Source organism: Pyxicephalus adspersus, chromosome 3 (assembly GCF_032062135.1).
Source record: "Pyxicephalus adspersus chromosome 3, UCB_Pads_2.0, whole genome shotgun sequence".
NCBI classification, from domain to species: Eukaryota; Metazoa; Chordata; class Amphibia; order Anura; family Pyxicephalidae; genus Pyxicephalus; species Pyxicephalus adspersus.
Genome location: NC_092860.1, coordinates 154,314,558 through 154,334,908, shown reverse-complemented (window position 1 = coordinate 154,334,908; position 20,351 = coordinate 154,314,558). Strand labels below are relative to the sequence as shown.

At 40.5% G+C, this 20,351-nt stretch overlaps 1 protein-coding gene across 1 annotated transcript; it reads right to left on the bottom strand.

Moving 5' to 3' along the window:
* Positions 1-671: 671 nt before the first annotated feature.
* Positions 672-6,450, bottom strand: LOC140327563 (vomeronasal type-2 receptor 26-like). The gene is made up of 3 exons (XM_072406952.1): positions 6,409-6,450; positions 5,916-6,039; positions 672-2,064 (listed from the first exon to the last, which is right to left on the bottom strand). The coding sequence occupies exons 1-3, from the start codon at positions 6,448-6,450 to the stop codon at positions 1,163-1,165; spliced, it is 1,068 nt and encodes a 355-aa protein (XP_072263053.1). The 3' UTR covers positions 672-1,162.
* Positions 6,451-20,351: the final 13,901 nt, after the last annotated feature.

Here is a 20,351-nt window from a genome sequence, read left to right as displayed (position 1 = left end):
TGGGACTCCGTAGCTGTAATCACAGAGCGGCAGGAAGAAGTAATCTCAGCTCCCATGACACAACCAGCTTCCCAATCACACATCACTCAACTCCAGACACGCCCGTTCATCATGGCAATCTATTAATGGGTAGCTGTGACAGCCAATGGGTTTTCATAGAGAGGAGGAGCAAGGGAACATGGGAACTGTAGTTTAGATTGCAGCACAAAAACCAACAAATTTCAGTACTGCACTGTCTAAAATAGGCTGCAAGTACTGCCACCTAGTGGCCAATATGTCCCAGGTCAAGGCCTGGATTGCCTTATGGGAAATCTGGCCCTGGTGTGGAATAAAAACTTTACGTGATAATTTGTGACGAGAGGCTTTGGGCCTGAACATTTGTGGTATCCTCACAAGATCAGAGGTGCTGCCACATTTTTACTTAAAGATTTAATTAATAAAAGTTTACTCCAATTGTTTATAATAAATAATTTAATAGTTTTTATAAATTCCCTGTAAATGTTTTCTTTTTGAAAATTTAGATAGAGACACATTGAATAAAAAGAGAAAATTCTAAAAATAATTCAAACAAATATAATTATTGTACAGTTATTAGAATACATTATATTTTACATTGGATGTCTTTTATCAGTCCCCTCCCCCAGATGTGTCATAGAAGGTTGTGTGGAGAGGTGAGTGGAGGGGGGTAGATGTGTAATTAGGGTTTATGTATGTTTTATTTGTCCGTATTTTTGGTATGGTATATATAGGTTGGCTGCACACAGCAGTGGCCGGATCACCTGCAATTCAGAGTCAGTCATTTCAGTCCAGGAGAAATTATTTGGCCCAATAAATGGAGTTTGGACAGAACCGATTCATTGTACTCATCATTGGTTACATTGGTCAGCCACCAGTGTCCTTATTTAACCTGATAGGAAAATAATGATTGGGAGTATTGCCCATTTATATGTAATCATGTACCATGGTGAGAATGATGTTATGTCAGATTCTAATCCCAAGCATAATTACTAATAACTGAAGACATAATTCCTATATAACTAATATATATTATTATCCACAACATCTATGTTTTAATACCAACTATTGTGTGAAGGAGTTTTATTAAAATAAAAAATCCAAATAATTATTCTCACCCTTCCTCAGGGTATGGAAATTTACAGATCTATTTTCTGCAACATGCTTTCTTCCTGACATTCAGTTCTGGTTTGAAAATGATAATATAACATTTAGGGAAGAATATACAGCCTAATATTCCAGCACTGGAGGCAAATATGGCGAATACCTCCACAGCCGCCATGTATTTCCCTCTGGTGCTCAGATAGGCCGGGATCATGGCAATCCACACACTACAGAACACCAGCATGCTGAAGGTGATGTACTTGGCTTCATTAAAACTGTCCGGTAATGTCCTCACCATGAAAGCCAGAACAAAACTCACAGCTGCCAGAAACCCCATATAACCCAACATAGAGTAGAACCCAACAACTGACCCTTCATTACACTGAATAATAATCTTCCCAGGATAGGAGTGCATGTCATACTCTTGGTAGGGAGGAGACACTGACAGCCAAAAACCACAGATCAGAACTTGCACAGAGGAACAAGTCAGGAACAAAGAATTCAACACTTTTACTGTTGTCCATTTTTTCCAGTAACTGCCGGGTTTGGTAGCTTTAAAAGCAATGCAGACTGTGATAGTCTTGACTAGAACAGAAGAGACAGCGATGGTGAAGAAGATCCCAAATGAAACTTGTCTCAACATGCAGGTTATGTCTATAGGACAGCCGATGAACAAGAAGACACAGAGGAAGCTCAGCAAGATGGAGATCAGGAGGATGAAGCTTACAGTCTGATTATTGGCTTTCACTATTGGAGTTTTCCGATGATAGATAAAGTTTCCTAATACAAATAAGGATAAAGCTGAACATATGGAAGACATCAGCGCCAAAATTAAAGCAATGAAATCTTTTTCACAAGACAAAAATTCATATGTTTTGGAAATACATTTTACTTTTCTCTTATCAGGCCACTCGTCTTCAGGACATTTGTAGCAACGTTCACTGTCTGCCGGGGAACAAAATGTATTACACAACATTATTTCCAGTATGATGAGTAGAGTAATGATACAAGCATTGGTATGATGATAAGTAGAGATGAGCGAATCAAAGCTGACGAAGTGGAATTCGATCCGAATTCCAGAAAACAATCGATTCACAACGATTCTGAATTTCCTTGCGATTTGTTGAAAAGAATCAAAATTTTTTCTGAAATAGCGGCTACACGTGTGAGGACATGGGGCAAGGAATTCTGGGAAGGTGGGATGACCCATAATGCCATGCATGCAGCCAATCAGCAGCCAGCCAGCCCTGTGATGTTACACCCCTTTAAATTGCCTCAGCTATCTTGGATTAAGACATTTTACAGTGTTCTGAGTGCAGGGAGAGACGTGTGCAGTCGCTAGTAGAAACCTCATTGTGCTTAAAAATTAATAAAAAATGATTTATAAGTGCAGGGAAAGGATAGGAGGAATCATTTCACAGCATCTTAGTGCAAGGAGAGACGTCAGAAGGCGCTAGGGACAGTGCTAGAAAAGCGAATTTTCAAGTGCAGGGAAAGATAATTTGGGGATCCAAACAGCCAATATACAGCTCTGTCATTCCATTAATTTATTTATCCAGAAAAATATACAAGAAATTCACTGTTGCAGTTATTTGTGGTCAAAGTGTTTAGTGACGTATTTCAGTACAAAAATACAAATATATTCTCAGTTCACTTCTGCAGTTATATGTGGTGAAAGCGTTTAGTGGCCTATTTCTGTACAAAAATAAAAATATATTTGTCACTTTTAGGTGTGTTTTAATTTGCTTTCAATTTATTTAGTTCAAGTAAAAGTATGTCAGACAGAGAAGTTGCAGGCCATGCACACAGGAGTGGCAGAGGCCTAAATGATTTTGGCGCAGGCAGAGGTCGCAGCAGAGTAAGGGGGTGTGTCAGCAGGAGTCGCAGCGAGAGGTCTGAACTCCTGGTGTCATCTAGTGGTCGTGTCTTGACCAGCAACCCAGCGATTCTTGGTCATCCACTTCACCCCAAGTGACATCAGACACCCCCAGCAAACAGTCGGTGGGTTCGTCAGACACAACCCTTATTTGGCATGGCCTCTGTCCTTTGCTGTTCCCTCAGCCACAGAAGTATTGTATGGTGTGGGCTCAGCTCCATTATACAGCGAGGATGAGCTAGTAGAGGACAGTCAGCAGCTACTGCCCAGATAAGATCTGGAGGAGACATTTGCTGCTTTCTCCGCTAGGTGGGAAAGTAGTGATGAGGAGAGTGACGTGGGAGGTGTTGTTGCGAGCAGTCAGGCTCCTGAGCCAGAGACCGTTGAGGAGGACATGCATACACTACTCAATGATAATGACACTCTTAGGAGCCTGGTGAAAAAGGGGGTTCATCATCATCAGGAGAAGAGGGTGGCAGCTTGCCTGTGAGGCAGCGACTGAGCCAGCAAGGTGGTAGCATGGCTGGTAGTCAGTAGGGTCGCAGCAGTGGGAGGTCGGGAGCTAAACGTGCCTGGGGTAGTCCACATGCTTCACAGCAGCCTACCTGCCTGGGAAGTAGTGGTGCAGGGGTTCACGGAGGCAGCAGCAGTAGCAGTCAGTCAGTGCGGGGGGGAAAATCACCTACTCGGCAGTGTGGCAGTTTTTTGTTAAGCCGCCAGAGGAGGTTAACATGGCCATATGTAAAACGTGTGGGCAGAAGGTGAAGCATAGCCAGGGTGCCAATGTTGGCACCCTGGCCCTGCATCAACATATGCAGAGTCACCATAATGTGGCCTGAGAGAACCGTGGCTTCGATGTGGTGGTCCAGCCTGCCGCAGCAACCGCTCCATCACCCAGTGGCACACACCGGATTTCAGGCAGTCAAGGGTCCACCACCTCAGCTGAAGGGAGCTGTATGTCATTTCCATCTTCTGCTGGTCCAGATGCTCCTGCTCCTCTTAATCCTTGTCAGTCATTCCGTCAGCAATTGATCACTGAAGCGATTGCCAAGAGACAACAGTATGCGTGCACTCATCTCACGGCACAGAAGCTGAATGTGCTCCTGTCCAATTTGCTGATGTTGCACTCCCTCCCTTTCCAAGTGGTGGACTCTGCACCTTTCAGAAAACTGATAGCTTGTGCTGAGCCAAAGTGGAGAGTCCCAAGCTGTCATTTCTTTGCAAAAAAGGCAGTACCAGCCCTGCAAAAATATGTAGAACAGAAGGTGGGCAAGTCCTTGAGCCTGTCGGTGTCTGCCAAAGTGCATGGCAGTGCCGACATGTGGAGCTGTAACTACAGTCAGGGACAACACATGTCCTTTATGGCCCAGTGGGTGAATGTGATTCATGCACAGTCACACCAGCAACCTAGCCAGATGACACCGCTTCTGCCTTCACGTTCGCACGCCGCTGGTCCTGCGACAACGTCTGCCTCTGCCTCCTCATCCTCCACCGTGTCCTCCACTCCACTGCAGGGAGAATTCACAGTGCCCCTCCAGCATACCACATGTGCAGGGCACGGCAGTGTCATGCTGTTCTGCACCTGTTTTGCCCGGGGGAACGGAGTCACACAGGGGAGGAACTGCTCCGTGTGATTCATCAAGAGATTGCATCATGGCTTTCTCCGCAACAACTGAAAATTGGAACCATGGTGACCGACAACGGGAAGAACATTGTGTCTGCGCTGCGTCAACCTGCATGACACACATGTTCAATTTGGTTGTCAAGTGGTTCCTGAAGTCTTTCACCCATCTCCAAGACATCATAAAAATGGCCAGGAAACTTTGCATGCACTTCAGCCACTTGTACACCGCAAAGCACACCCTCCTTGAGCTGCAGCAGCAGAACGGCATCAAGAGATTGCCTTGCAATGACCGCATGCTTGTTACATTTTTTTTTGCCTTTGTTATGTTCCCAAAGGTGCATTTAACCTTCCCAACAATTCTGACAACAGTACCCTATTGTAGGGAATTTGCACTTTTATCGAAGGCCATAAACCTCAATACAAATAAATAAAAATTAGCAATATTCTGGATCCAATCTAATGAAATGTCTTAATATTGATTTGGATTCCTGTAGACTTTTTAACTGTTTTTTGTGGTTGCTTCATACATCAATAATAATCTCTTCATTTGTAAGGTGTCAACATGGTCTGTTATGGAGGTTGAGAAGCATAAAGTTCTCTGAACTCACTATGTTGTGATTATGTTGTGATATTGGCACATGTGTCATGGCTGAAGACACATTAAACATTAATAGATTGGAAGAATTTTGAATGTGGGTGGAGAGCAGGAGGAGAAAAAAGTAGGAGGAGGAACTTAGAAAGATAAGAGGACATTTAGTGTAGAAATGAGTAAAAGATGAACTTTGATGGGAGGATGGAAGAGGAGCTCACAGGGCAGGTTAATGATACTCCTGCTAATTGGAAGGCAGTGTCTGGGTGTGGTCAGCCCACAACAAAAAGAGCTGTTATCTGCAGAAACTTGAAAAACTTTGAACAGATAGATATACAGCAAACACTTTGCTTTAGAAAACATTGTAGATATATTAATAATTCTAAATGAACTAAATATTAGATTGTAGTTAACAGATAGATTAATAATATACACATTAAAAAAAAAAATATTGAATACAAAATGTACTAATGCTACTCTGGACAGATACTGCACTGTGGGGCTAAAATTCTGATTTGATTGTCTTCATATTGAAAATATTATTTTTCTTCCAGATCCCGCAGGCAACACAAAGTGTCCCTGGGAGGGATGGCAGCCTTATGCATCAAGTATTATCTTAGGTTAACTTTTACAAGAAGTAAATATGTTTTGTGTTAATTTACTCTAGATAGCTGTGTTTCCCAATAACCTCCTCTGCTCGTACCTACCTGTCATGTTGGACACCTCTCCCTCAGAACACGGGACGCAGAGATAACAGCACACATTCCTACTTCTGTTATCAGCTTTTCTGAAGCCATGAGGACATCTGTCATTGCATCGGGATTTTGGCACCTAGTACAAAAAATCATAATATATCATATTTAAAGAGATATTCTTAGATAATTCAATGAAATACTAATTTAATTATAAAGTAATTATGGTAAAATTGACTTTACATACTTTTTCCCAATATTCCAAACACATTCCTTGTTGGTTGTTTAGAATTTATTATTGATAGCGTAACCCAAAAGTCAATTCCACTTGGAATAAACAACTTCACCTGGCTCACTGAAATATTTAGCTGGAGAGAAAGTAGAAAAGTCAAGCTGTCTTGGCATACCCGGACAATTCTGGCTGAATGTCCATTTTTCTGGCTCAGTAATCTATGAAGGTCAGAGCTAAATTATCTGGCACATTAGGTCATGTCAGATAAAATGATACCATCTGCCGTATCTGATCTTTTAACTCTCCACCCGCTGCCATGACAGCTGGAAATAGTTGGCTATCATGTCCAAACAGCTGTAATTAGCAATCCCTAGGGTGCTGATAGTCCTGGCTCTGATTTCTGCAGTAGATGACCTCGGATGAGATGTGTTACTGATATGCAATAAGAAACGGCTGTCCAGAGGTGGCTGCCTAATCTTTGTCCATATTTGTGCAGTTTTGCCTCCTTTCAGAAGGCTTGAAAAATGTTCCATATATTCTGTGGCAGTGACGGTCTAGGAGTGAGGCCATCCAGCAGTCATCTCTCTGTTTGATATCAACAAAATGCTTGTCCCTATAAACATAGGTAAGCAGACAACTTGCCATGTTTACTATGGTGGACACTAAATCATCTCCCTCTGTCCCCACTGTTGTCTTCAATTGTTTGCTTTTTTTTGTGTGACCCCCATAGACGTCTGCTTGGATGATGACTTCTTCATGTAGAAAATCTCTTTCTACCTCCTGCTGCTATAGACTCCCTCAGTAAAAGTCCAACTCTTCACTAACACCTTCACAGTTGTGAAACAAAAGATGGGGGTCTTCCTTCTGTTCCTCACGTTAAATTTTTGTTATCTCCTTCATAGGCATTACCATATGACATATATCCTTAATAGGAAACCCAATATATATTTTTACTGTGGTGCACACCACAGTAAAAACTAAATTTGTTTTTGCATGGCACTTTGCCCACTGTGTAATTTCTCTTACTCAGGTATCTGCAGCCTCAATGGGTAAAGATCTGAAAACTATACGAGGTCATGGATGTTGCAGCACAGTGCCTTCTTCTTTATCCCCCCACTGTCCTCCTCATCACTTTTACCCAGTTTTGACCCTGACCCAAAGTATACCAAAAAACTACAATACCCATCGCCACCACCAATACAACCACCAGCAGAGGAAGCTGAGAGCCAAGACAATGAATACTGTCTGCTACTCTCAATGCTCTTCTCTCTTGTAATGGCTCCAGATTGAATAAATGTTGGGTCATCACACAGGTCCACCCCTGCAGGTTCAGAACATGTCAAATGTTTTCTTTTTTTTAGCATATCTCCCATAAGAAATAGAGAAAATGTAGCTCTTATAGGTCTAAATATGAACATTAGTTAATAATGCTTTAAAGACAAAATTCAAGATTTTAAAAATATATATAATGTAAACATTAGGGGTGATGGGTCTATTATTCAATATTTGCAATATTTGCACCCAGGATTTACCAAATTTTTACCAATTATTCACAGATTTGTTTTTACAATGGATTCAATGTGTGAATCATAAGATAAAGCTAATTTATATTTTTCTAACTGAAATCATGTGACTGTTGGGTGAAACATTGATAAATAGACCCACAAATGAAACTGTTATTTATAAAAAAAAATAATTGTTTTATTTTCTTACTGAGCCTTGTTTCCATGTGATGCTTTTTGTATTAAAGTATAATGGTTGCTCTGTGTCTTGTGTATTATTAAAACTAGCCAGTGTATTGAGGGTGAATGTTGAGCGGTTCCCGCGTTCATGAATTATGAAGTTTGCCAAAGTCAGTATAGATGGAATTTCTCCTCTCTCATTGAAAAAGATCTCTTCCCCGGAAGCGTCCAGATAATGCACATGTTTCACATACTGCTGCAACTTTTCCATGAAAGATAAAAATACATATTATACATATATTATAGTATCATAAAAAGATGAAGGGGTCTATGTATAAAGCAGAACTCTTTCTGTGTGACTCTCAGGTGGTGAATAAGCCACACTCATTTACACTAAAAAAACACCAGCATTAAATGTTTGCCGAATGTAAGACTCACTGCTTTATGAATATGCCCATATGTACATTTAGGGTAGTAAACTCCCCCTCCCTCCCCTAGGAAAATATGTTAAGCATTCAGAGTCACAAATAGCATAAAGTGGTCAGAGAACTCCACAGCACTAACCTCATGAAACCTCAATAAACCCTATATATCCTGTCTCTGAAATCATTGGCTTTGGAAGCACCTTTCATTAGGAAATTTCTCTTTTAAAGGTTTACTTTGGTTACTGTAAGGAGCTGAGGAATTTTGCTGATTTTTGTAGTTAATTATTTTTGTACTTTTGTTATGTTTTGTAGATGATTGAATTATGTTGACACTAGTTGAAACAGAAGCTATTAGTAAAAGAGGGAAATATTGATCCAGGATCAATAGGAAATCGCCGTAACAGTTTTGGTGTCAGAAGTGGGATACCTACCTGCCTTAAAAAGACCAGGATCGGGAAAGTAGACCCTTTTACATTACATTTGAAAAATGGCACTGAAAACTTGAAATGCTCTGACCCCTTCCCACTGGAAGGATCATTCACTAAATTCCATATTAGTTGTATCTTAGGAATGCGTCTCAGTAATCGAGACTGATGAGGATATGAATTAGATCCACGAGTTCCTGAGTGGGACCGGCAATACATAAAGGCTTGTGGGGAAGTCTGGTATACTTTGAAAATGTATTGGAAAGATTACAATCCCTGTTACAGAAAAAACTATTCCCCAAATCACATCCTCTATTCCACCCCCATATACACTCCTATATCCACAACTAACAGCAGAAACAAAAAGGAGAACACAGGAGAATGAGGATTACGACCACAATATCTGTCTAATACAGTCCATGTAGCAACAAACCGTTACACAGGATTCCCCCTCAGCCCATCCTCTTCTTACCACACAAAGACCAAGCAGTCACAGATATTGTGTTACCACCCCCCACTAGTCCTACATCACCCAGCAGTGGCTACACATCTTCCGCTGTTGTGTACTTAACCCCAAAAACACAGAGACAGGCATGCCCAGCCCACAATACCCGATCCAAGGTGAACTCAGAAAACTTTAATTTTAAGGAGGAAAATGAAGGCTCAGTAACAATGCCTTTTATTACCTTGGGAGATCAAACGATTATTAAACCAATGAGGACACAGGACCTCAATGACATTATTAAAAAACGCCCCAGATCCCCGTAAAACTGCTGCAGCCACTATTAATTATTTGAAAGGAATGGTACAAGGCCAGCAACTTACAGTACAAGACATTAGACTTATCATTTAAGGAGTAACAGGATACGCAAATTTAGATGACGGAGGGGTAGGTTTTGGAAAAATACAAGCCCTAAAATTACCATCTCCAGATGAGACCACTGTGAAGTATTTTCCCCTCATTACTGAGCAACAATATCAAATTATGTGGGACCAAGTGCATAATGAATTTGTTAGGATTAGTGTTGATGTTCGAATTCGGGTTGTCCCTATATTCGACCCGAATATGGCTGTTCAAATTCCGGTAGACCCGACCCGAAAAACACAGGATTCAACAGCAAAAATTCAGGAGGAAAAAAAAAAAATTTTTTTCCTAAATTATTTATTTCGTATGTGTTTTTTATTTTAAATTTGTTCTTTTTTTATTTTTTACATGTTATCCGACAATGACATTATGAATCATAATGTCATTGTGCGATTCCTGGACCATGGGAACTTTGCGGTAACAGCTAATTGAAAGCAGGTGCCTTCAATTAGCTGTAACCGCAGGCAATATGAGGGCAATAGAGGTTCAATGGAGATACTATCTCCATTCATAGCTCTACTGCTCTGTGATTGGCTGAGAAATAGGAAACCCTGATGATAGCTCAAGCATCATCAGGGTTTTCCTTTCCTCAGCCAATCAGGGAACAGAGCAATCAGCGGAGCTTTACTATGCTTTTTGCTTTTTTGTGTTTTTTGGGAAAGGAAGTATAGAGGATGTCACAGAAAAAAATTCAGTTTTGTCTGCAACAGGTCACATTCCTGGGAATGCTTTTAACCCCAGGATCCCGGCTGCTAGCCCCCAGCCGTGTACATGCCATTACCAGTCTGCCTTGCCCACAGACAATGAAACAGCTGCTCAGCTTTCTTGGCATTATTATTATTATTATTAAACAGGATTTATATAGCGCCAACATATTACGCAGCATGACCAGTTTTTGCAGACACTGGATTCCTGAAGGCTGGTATTGGGACTCACAGCTCCATCCCAGTACCACCCCAGTGCCCCTAATAACATTCAATGGTCTGATGAAATGACTAAAGCATATGTGGTGTTAAAAGAATCCCTGACCTCTGCCCCTGCATTGGGAATGCTGAATTTCAATGTACTATAGGTATTGTATGTAAGAGAGAATTGTAAAACAATGACTGCTGTGCTTGCTCACATGCATGGAGGTAAATTGAGGCCTGTGGCATATGTCTCTAAGACACTGCTTGTTACTGTGCAAGGCATGCCAGCCTGTCTGCGTGTGCTGGCAGCATGTGCAATGGCTGTACAAAGTGTCTCACTTCTAACTTTGGGTCACAAGACGATACTTCACACATCCCATGCTGTACTACACTTGCTTAAGAATTTAACCACTCAACACATAACAGCACAAAGGTTGTCTTGGTATATAATTATCCTAACATCCACTACAGGATTAAGTATAAAATATCCTCCTGCTAACAGCGGTCCTGTCACTGTGCTCAATGCCCTCTTAGGTCTTAAGGGGCCGGATGATGAAGTGCCAGAGTTTACATGGAAGCTAAAGCTGTAAACATATTCACTCACTCCCGCTAAGATTTTGGAGTCGTACATGATTTTGGAGCCATTTGGCAGCAAAGACGTTTTACCACAGCTGATAGTAAACCCATTCAGCATTCCGCATTAATTTCAAAACTTTGAAAGCCACCTTCCCAATCAAATAGCCATTGTCAAATGTCAAGCACACACTTCTTCCAATTCCTTTGATGCTAGGGGCAACAGACTAGCAGATTTTCATGCCAAAGCCGTTGCTCAGTCTATCATACCCACCACTACCCCCCCGAATACACTTCTGCTCGTCATCCCAGCTTCGACTGAAACCAACACACTTCTAACTCAATTACAGTCCTTTTGCCACTTCACAGAACATTGAATTCTGGGAAAAGGAAGGATTGTCCTTAGATTCCTTTGGAATCTGGTCAAACAGAGGGATAGTAGGGCACCCCCAAATATCAGTGCCCCCTATTGTTTTTCAAATTCACGGTATAGGACAAAAAGCATTAGGACCACAACACAAGAAATAAACAAGCAATTTTGTGCCCAGAATTTAAAGGAACACACACAAGCCATACTTTCCTGTTATTTACCATGTGTCAGAATTAATGTGCAAGGGAAGAAAACAGGACAACATGGACATTTGTTACCTCCACAGGGTCCATTTCAAGAGTTAGAAATTTACTTCACACACATGCCAAAGGCTTCCAATGGATGTCAGATAATGTTAGTGATTACAGATACATTCAGCAGATGGGTGGAAGCTTTTGTAGTGATGAAAGAAAATGCAAGGACAGTAGCTAAGATACAATGCAAGGAGATCATCCCCAGATCCCCAGTGAGAATAAGCTCAGACAATGGCACTCCATTCACTTCTAAAGTCACGCAGGAGATTTAAAAAATGATGATCACAGAATGGAAGTTCCACATTCCATATCAACCCCAGGGTGCTGCAGTAGTAGTAATGACAAATAGGACATTGAAAGACAAACTTAGGAAACTGGAGGGATATTCCATAAGTGGGACCAATAACTACCAGCCAATCCAGTTAATAAGCTATCACCCTTTGAAATTTTAATGGGACGTCCATTCCCCACCCCTTGGGCCAAAGAATCCCTTATCTTACTACCGGGGGACTTACAACAAATTCAAGATAAATATGTAGCTAAGTTAATTGGAAAACTGAACAGCAACTATGGAGATATCTCTCTCTCTTTTTCTTTCCCTACAGATCAACCGACGCACCCATTCAAGCCCAGAGACATAGTGTTGGTCAAAGCTCTGCACAAGCAGAAATCCTTGGATCCACCCTTTGGACCTCCGGTCACCGTGCAAGCCATTACTAGAACAGCCGTGCTGGCCAGTGGAGGACCCACCTGGATACACGCTTCAATAGTGAAGGCACCGCCCATCCAGCGCCAGGATGATGCTTCTTGATCCAAAAGTACCAGCACGGATGCTTGTCTGCAGCTTTGGAGCCCTGATGATAATATTCTGCCTTGTTTGGGTCGCAACAACTTGCCACTATCACCCTCAAGATTTGCCCTTTATTTGCCTCCAATCAAGCCATAGCCTAAAGAATGACTCTACCCTGTCTATGCACCGGCGAGGATTTGAGTGTAGTGATTAGACTGACTTCTTTGGTAATATATGGGAACTTCTTGCCAAAGAAATATATAATAGCTCTAGTTTTTGCTTATCTGATATGCATAGTACTCAAGATATGTTAACTTCTTGTTTGATTGCTGTCTCCACTCCAGTCAACATACTGCTTAGAGTTTTTAATGTTTCTGATGTTATTGAAAGTGATATATGTTTACTCCATAAGCCGTGTAACTTTTGTAACAACAGTAGAACCTATGATTCCCCCCGAAAAATGTATGATTTTTACGCATACTATAAATATTACCCAGGGAGATTTATGTTACCATATGACTTGTAACCCCTCTGAAATATCCTACTGTAGGATATTAGCATTACAGAAAATCACAAACTTTCAAAACTCTATATCTCATTCTTTTCGCTTATGTAATCGAATTGAAAAGGATTGCACAGGTGTTCATAACCCTATGCTCTGTAATTCCACTCAGCTGTCCCCTAGCCATTATCAACATGTTAAATTACCCACAGGCTGGTTGTGGTCCTGTGGAAACACGACTTATAATTTTATCCCTGCTAACATCTCCGGAGGGCCCTGTACTTTCTCAAGAATGGCCCTAGCCATGGGTCAGAAGAAACAACCATCACCTATGCATATAAAACGTTCCTCCCTAGCCCTAAGTGACACATCTTCAGCTGATCTACATTTACTATCCAAAACAGAAATTGTAGCCTTAGCTGCTTCAATTGTAGGTGTCCCAGGCTTGTGTAGAAGCAAAAGGGACTTAATAACACTTCCCTTGCTCTATCTGGATTATTGACTGATTATACTAACGCTAAGAAAGGCATCTTACAAAATGGAGCAGCTATTGACTATTTTTTACTTAGCCTCCTGGTTAATAAACTTTTTTTTAAAGTTTATTATTAAATGTATTACATTTTGGACATATTTCAGTGATGCCTAAGAATTATAGGCTACAATCTAAAATAAATTTCCATGCAATAAATGTAACGCTTTTTGCATGGAAGTACAGAAAGAATTAGAACACCCAGCGTTCGCGTACACGTCCCTCGATGATTCCTGATGATGTCAGTGCTTACGCCCATCGACAGGGGTCGTAGCAAAGTCCTGTATCCAATCCAATACAAAATATATTTATGTGGTTTTATCTATAGTTATGGACTCTGTTTTAAAATTTACCACACTAGGGAGGTGTTTTAGAAAAATATTTTACTACACAGTATACCGAATTATCGCATTTTCAGTATTTTTTATTTATTTATGCATTCTTGTTTAAGCTGATTTTTTGTGTTTTTTATTTAATTTTATTCTTAAAGTTATTTATTTATTTATTTTTTTACATGATTGTGTGTTTCAAACTTTGTTATATTCAGGATATCTACTAGACCCTTGTTCGGACATATTTCTGTAAGTTACAGGTCTACAATTTAAAAAAAAAAATTCAGGAAAAACAGTGTACCGCTTTTGGTACAGAAATCCAGACATCAGTGAAACGCCCAGGTGGTTAAACATATTATTGGTTATGAACATTTTGCAGGAATGTTTTGTTTTGACATGACGGATTATTCAGGATCTGTCCACAATGTGATTAGCACTCTTAAGGATCTGCTCAGGATAGTAAACAAAATAGCGGTTTAGGGTTGTTTGACTGGTTATGGAACCTCTTTCCCAACATTAGATTATGGATTAGGCAGTTTATAGCTTTTATTTTTATTGTCAATGGTGTGTGTATCTTTGCATGCTGATGTGTACAATGTACTCCTATATTATTGTCAATATTCAAATCAAAAATCAATCAGCTCCCTCAAGTTATATATGCCCAAGTACCTGAAGCTGTCTATTTACATGTAAAGGAACAGAGGTATGAGGTCAAGTGGTTATCCTTTTTTAAAGGCTAAAAAGTAGGAATGTAAGGGGCTGAGAAATTTTGCTGATTCTTGTAGTTAATTATTTTTGTATTATTATTATTATATTATTCCTCCCTACGGCCATATATCTGTTACTTTGATAAAATATCTTGTTCTAGGAAAACCACAAGAACATCTGTTATGCCTGCTAATTGTTTGTAGTTATGTGATCATGCACTGATCATGCCTTTGAACTGGTATATAAACTGTGTGCAAACAATAAAGTTTTGAGAATGATCTAACCACACATTAAATTGCATGTGTTACACTCTTCCAGTGCTGTAAACAGAAGCTACCAGAAAAGAGGGAAATATTGATCCGGGATCAATAGGAAATCACCTTAACAGTTAATTTATACAGGTACTGTAGGTTTGGTTTAGGTTTGTTCTTAACTTAAATTTGTATGTATAAGAGGGAACAGGTACATTATTTAAATAAATACAATTAGGACAGATGTTTGTCTCAACATATTATTAGGTAGCATTGTGTCAGTTAATTTATAAAATCTTCAAACAAAGCAAAAAAAAAAAAACTTTATGGAGCCTAAACATTAGTTAACTCCTACAGCAAGCTGTGCTTTAATATGCAAAAAGAAACAACTGCAGAATTTGTCTTGCTCATTAAAGAGTTACAAGTCAAAAAGAGTTTACTCTGCAAGTCATGCAAACTGCCCCTCCCCCATCAAGCCTCGTCCTGCACAGGAACAAGCAGGGAAGCCCCGTTTGTAACTAGGAGTCGTCTGTATGTTGGATGTTCCTAACTGGTGGACTACCTGTACTTGGTTTTGTTTCCCCTTTTCTCTGTTTGGTTCTTGTACAATTATAGGCCTTTTTTCCTCGGCCTTTATATAACATCAGTCTCTAAGTTACTTACTGCTCCTCTTATCTGGGAAAGATCTATAATAATGCTTGAACCATCATCTGCTCCAGATTCAGGGGACATATTTCTCAGATATGTTTCTCAGCTTGCAAAATACACTGGCCAGGCTGATCTGGAAGTCCACCTTGCTCCAAGCACACAGCACCACGGTTCCCATCCACCACACACCTGGTGCAGAGTTTGATGGGACCGGCTTGATGTTCTCTGTACTGCACTGCGGTTAGTGCTATATGGATGTATAATAATTGTGCATGAATGTGGGAGGACAGTAGAGTGTAATTGTTGAGTGTTGTAAATACAGCACTGTGGAAAATGTCATTTAGGTTTTTTTATAGGGAAGCAAGGATGGATTCTGGATGGGTTGTATATCGTCTTCAGTTTTGGCTTCTGGTCTCTATACACAGATAGGCAGAGTACCAGGAAATGGGCCAGGGGTTAGTATAGCAACCATTGGTTCCAGGCCTGGGAAAAACTGTTCCAGGGTCCCAGACTCTGGAATGAAAGAGGTGGATGGGTGGGCCTTTTCATGCCACCCCGGAACCAATCGAAAGAAGGTGTGCTAAAAGTTATTTCTGATTGCAGGGGCTATTCCCGGGGAGGCCTGGGAGAAGTGAGGTGTGTGTTACCTCAGTGGGGATGAGTACTCAGGCATGGTAGCTTGAAAAATCAGATTTTTGGGGTTATGACCTCTCTAAGGGAAGCTGCAAAACCATGATTTGGCCTATTATTGTCAGTAACCTTCCACAGTTTTCCACTTGCAACTTGTATTTTCTGTTACTATTTACTGTTACTGTTTATTTTCCTTTATGCTGAGGAGAGTGTATTTTGTATTTTGAATTTTTAAAAGGCACCGTTTGGGCTGTACGGCTGTGTACTGTGTGCTGCACTGATCTTGATTCCCCCAAATATTTCAATATACAAATATAATGAACTTTAACAATGGTATCAGAATATACTGACTTAATAATCACACTTACAATATGTTTCATCTTAGCTGATTGACTTTTCACTGACAACATTGCATGCAAGGCATTAGCCAGGACATATATTGCTGTGTACACATATGAGGGCTTTGAGTCATTCAAATTATTAAATGCCAACCATTTATAGCACTGTGCCGTGCAGCTCCTTAAAGATATATTGAAAGCAGTTTGGAAATATAAATTTTTGACTGGATTCGGGGAGGAGCAATGAAACAACTGAAGCCAGATATCTTCCAGTATTGTGTCAGTTTGACCAGTGAATGACATAACATTATCAATTAAATCCTCCATCCTGGGAATAAATTTTGGAGGCCATAAAAATATTAAGCTGCAATTAAATGATGTATAGAATATTTTTTCCAAAAATTTTACATTAGTCCATGATTCATGTAGAATTAGGGTCATATTTTCCTTTATATATAACAGCTCATGAAAATATTCATGAAAGTAAATTGAGAAAAGGCCACATAATATTATAACCCTAGCCTTCAAATCCTTTATAACCCCCATGTTTTTCTTGTCCTTTGCTGCATTATTGGTAATCCTAATGATGTAGGCTATACATATCCCATGCTGGGCCATCATCTTACTTAGTTCTTGTAGCTCCACATCTCCGCTGCCATCATTGGGTATCATCATTCCAACCCAGTTCCATCCAAAATGTAGCAAACATTTTATAATAGCTAAATAACGGACTCGATCATCTGGTATCAAACGGTATAAAGCCGGAAACATTTTTCTGTCACTCAACAGAGGGTCAGAGACTGGACTGATCTGAAAAAGTAAACAAATATAGAACACATCTTTTTCATGATGAAACAAACTTAAATAGCCTCGGTTGTCCACCTGTTACCTTTCATCCACAACGTGAGCTCATCTAGAAAGAGGGAGATAACTAATGAGTCCATTTTTATAGATAGGTAATACCCTGAGGCTGGACATTAACATACAATGAAGCACCAATTAAAGGATAAGACTTGACATTCACTAAAATCCTCCCTCTCCCTAATACAATTGTTTTCTTGTTTTCACAAGTTGTTTGTTTTCAAACAAATAGGTACACCCGTGAAACACGTTGGTGAAAACATCATAAATAGAGATGAGCAAATCGAAGCTGATGAGGAGGAATTCGATCCGAATTTCAGGAAAAATTTGATTCGCAACAAATCCGAATTTCCTCGCGACTCATTGTAACAATTCACAATGTTTCCTAAAATGGCGGCTACACATGTGAGAACATGGGGCAAGGAACTTTGGGAAGGCGGGATGACCTATGATGCCATGCATGCAGCCAATCAGCAGCCAGCCAGCCCTGTGATGTCACAGCTCTATAAATAGGCTCAGTCATCTTGGATTAAGACATTTTACAGCTTTCTGAGTGCAGGGAGAGATGTGTGCAGGCGCTAGGGAGAGTGATAGCAAAAACCTCATTGTGAGAAAAAAAAACTAAAAAAACGATTTCTAAGTGCAGGGAAAGGATAGGGAGGAATCAGTTCACAGCATCTTAGTGCAAGTCAGAGAGAGACGCCAGAAGGCGCTAGGGACAGTGCTAGAAAAGCAATTTACAAGTGCAGGTAAAGATTTTTTGGGGATACAAATAGCCATTATACAGCTCTGTCATTCCAGCAATTTATATATCCAGAAAAATATATAGGCAGTTCACTGTTGCAGTTATTTGTGGTGAAAGTGTTTAGTGGCCTATTTCAGTACAAAAAGAAAAATATATATGCACTTCACTGTTGCAGTTATTTGTGGTGAAAGTGTTTAGTGGCCTATTTCAGTACAAAAAGAAAAATATATTCTCAGTTCACTTCTGCCGTTATATGTGTTGAAAGCATTTAGTGACATATTTGAGTATCAGGAGAAGGCCACATAGTGGCACAATGACAGAGTCCAGAGGATGCGGCAGCATCAGGAGGCTTCAGAGTGGCTGGAAGGAATATATTTTTGCTGAGTTTTGAATTTAAGTTGTTTTTGTGTTTTTTGCTATATTTTGCAAATAATTGAGTTGTATCAAAACTAGTTATATCCTCCTTATCAGTAGGTCAATATTTTCTCCATCCTTACCTTGAAGCTTCTTACCTTGAAACATCTTGCTCAGCGAAGTTGTTAATTAAGTTTCTTGTTACTGACTAACTACTAAGTGTCTTTCACCTTTTTGTCTGACTATATAAACTGCAATGTGATAATAAAAATTTGAGAAGAAGTGATATAACTATATGCTTAAGCTGCTTGTGTGTTATTCACTGCTCCCAATGCGTTGAAAACAGAGGTCACGATAGAGAGGGAAATATTGGTCTGGCATCAATAGGAAATCGGCTTAACAGTTTGGCATCAGAAGTGGGACATCTACCTTAATAAGACCAGGATCGGGCAAGTAGAAATTTTCTTTTCTACCTCTGCCCTCGCCTGGTTCCCTTTAGATATCTTATGAACCTAAGCACTGTGGCAGTGTAGACTCCCTCATAGAAGGACTGGGTCCTTAGTTAGGAAGATTTGGGAAATATTTTATTGAATTTGTGCACACTCATGACCTCTGTTTTAATGTATAGAGTATAAGAATTTTGTTGCATGATATAGAAGTATAAGAAATATTGTATATAAGATAAGTTTGTGTTCTAATCTGGTTGACAAGGTGAGGTTGGGTCAATCCTCACTGCTGTGGTTGCCTCGGGCAAGCAGTAACGTGACCTAAGCTGCGTTTTGGTAAGTGGTCCTGGGAACAGGACGTCAGCGAGCACTGAAGCTACCTGCTGAACTAACTGAACTAACTGAATAAACAATTACTGTGTATAACCGTCTGATATTTATACTGTAATTTATACTGCAACTATGGGAAATTCCAAAGGTAAGGGGAATAACCCAGAGGAACCTAAATATCCCTAAAAGAAACATGTAAAAAAAAAAAAACATATAAAAGTGTGCTAGAAATCTGACAACAGGGATGCCCCCTATAATGTTAACTGTCGAGCAAAAGGTTATTACACTGACCCCTTTACATTACACCTGAAAAATGGAACGGAGAACATAAAATGTCCCAATTCATTCCCACTTGAGGGATATTTCTCTAAATTTCATATCAGTTGTATATTGGGGATGTGCCTTTCCAATCGAGCAACATACCAACCCTGGCCATCCCAACCCGTTGCGTGCCACTGGGTGATGCAGAGGTTGCTGCAGCAGGCTGGACCACCACATCGGAGCCACGGTTCTCCCAAGCCACTTTATGGTGATGCTGCATATGTTGACACAGGGCCGTAGTGCTAACATTAGCACCCTTGCCACGCCTGACCTTCTGCCCACATATTCTATATCTGGCCATGTTAACCTGCTCCAGCGGCTTAACAAAAAACTGCCACACCACAGAGCAAGTGATTTTTCCCCCCATCACTCTGCACTGACTTACTGCTACCGCCGCTGCCTCCATGAACCACTACTTCACGGGCAGGCAGGCTGCTGCAAAGCAGGTGGTCTACCCGGGCACGTTTGGCTCCCGACCTCCCACTGCTGCCACCACACCCACACCCTCAACAAGCATTCTGTATTGCTTCAACTACTCTTATATCACCAGGATGACCTGGAGAAGCCGTAATAACATACGAATTTGAGGGCTTCCAGAATCAGTTAAACCAAAAGACCTCCATGCAGCTGCAACCTCTCTGTTCAATGAACTTCTTCAAAAGCCAAGGGACAATGTCATAGAAATTGACTGTATTCACCCTACTCTCGGCCTCAAAAAGTCAAGACCCAGGCAGACCCAGGCACATGATTTGTCGAGTTCACTCCTACCACCTTAAAGAACTTATCATGCAGGAGGCCAGATCACAGGAAGAGTTTACCTTTAACAATCATTCTATAATGTTCCTGACTGACCTCCCTCACAACACTTTAGTGCTGCCCCAAGCATTAAAGCCACTGTTACATATGCTGAAGGACAACAATATCAAGTACAG

Bases quoted from the DNA above. Each gene is read 5' to 3' on its own strand.
- LOC140327563 (XM_072406952.1), bottom strand. From the start codon at position 6,450: ATGGCAGCGGGTGGAGAGTTAAAAGATCAGATACGGCAGATG. The intron at 6,040-6,408 runs GTATCATTTTAT...TTTTTGTACTAG, and splicing joins AAGATCAGATACGGCAGATG to GTGCCAAAATCCCGATGCAA. The intron at 2,065-5,915 runs GTAGGTACGAGC...GTTCCCCGGCAG, and splicing joins AGAGGTGTCCAACATGACAG to ACAGTGAACGTTGCTACAAA.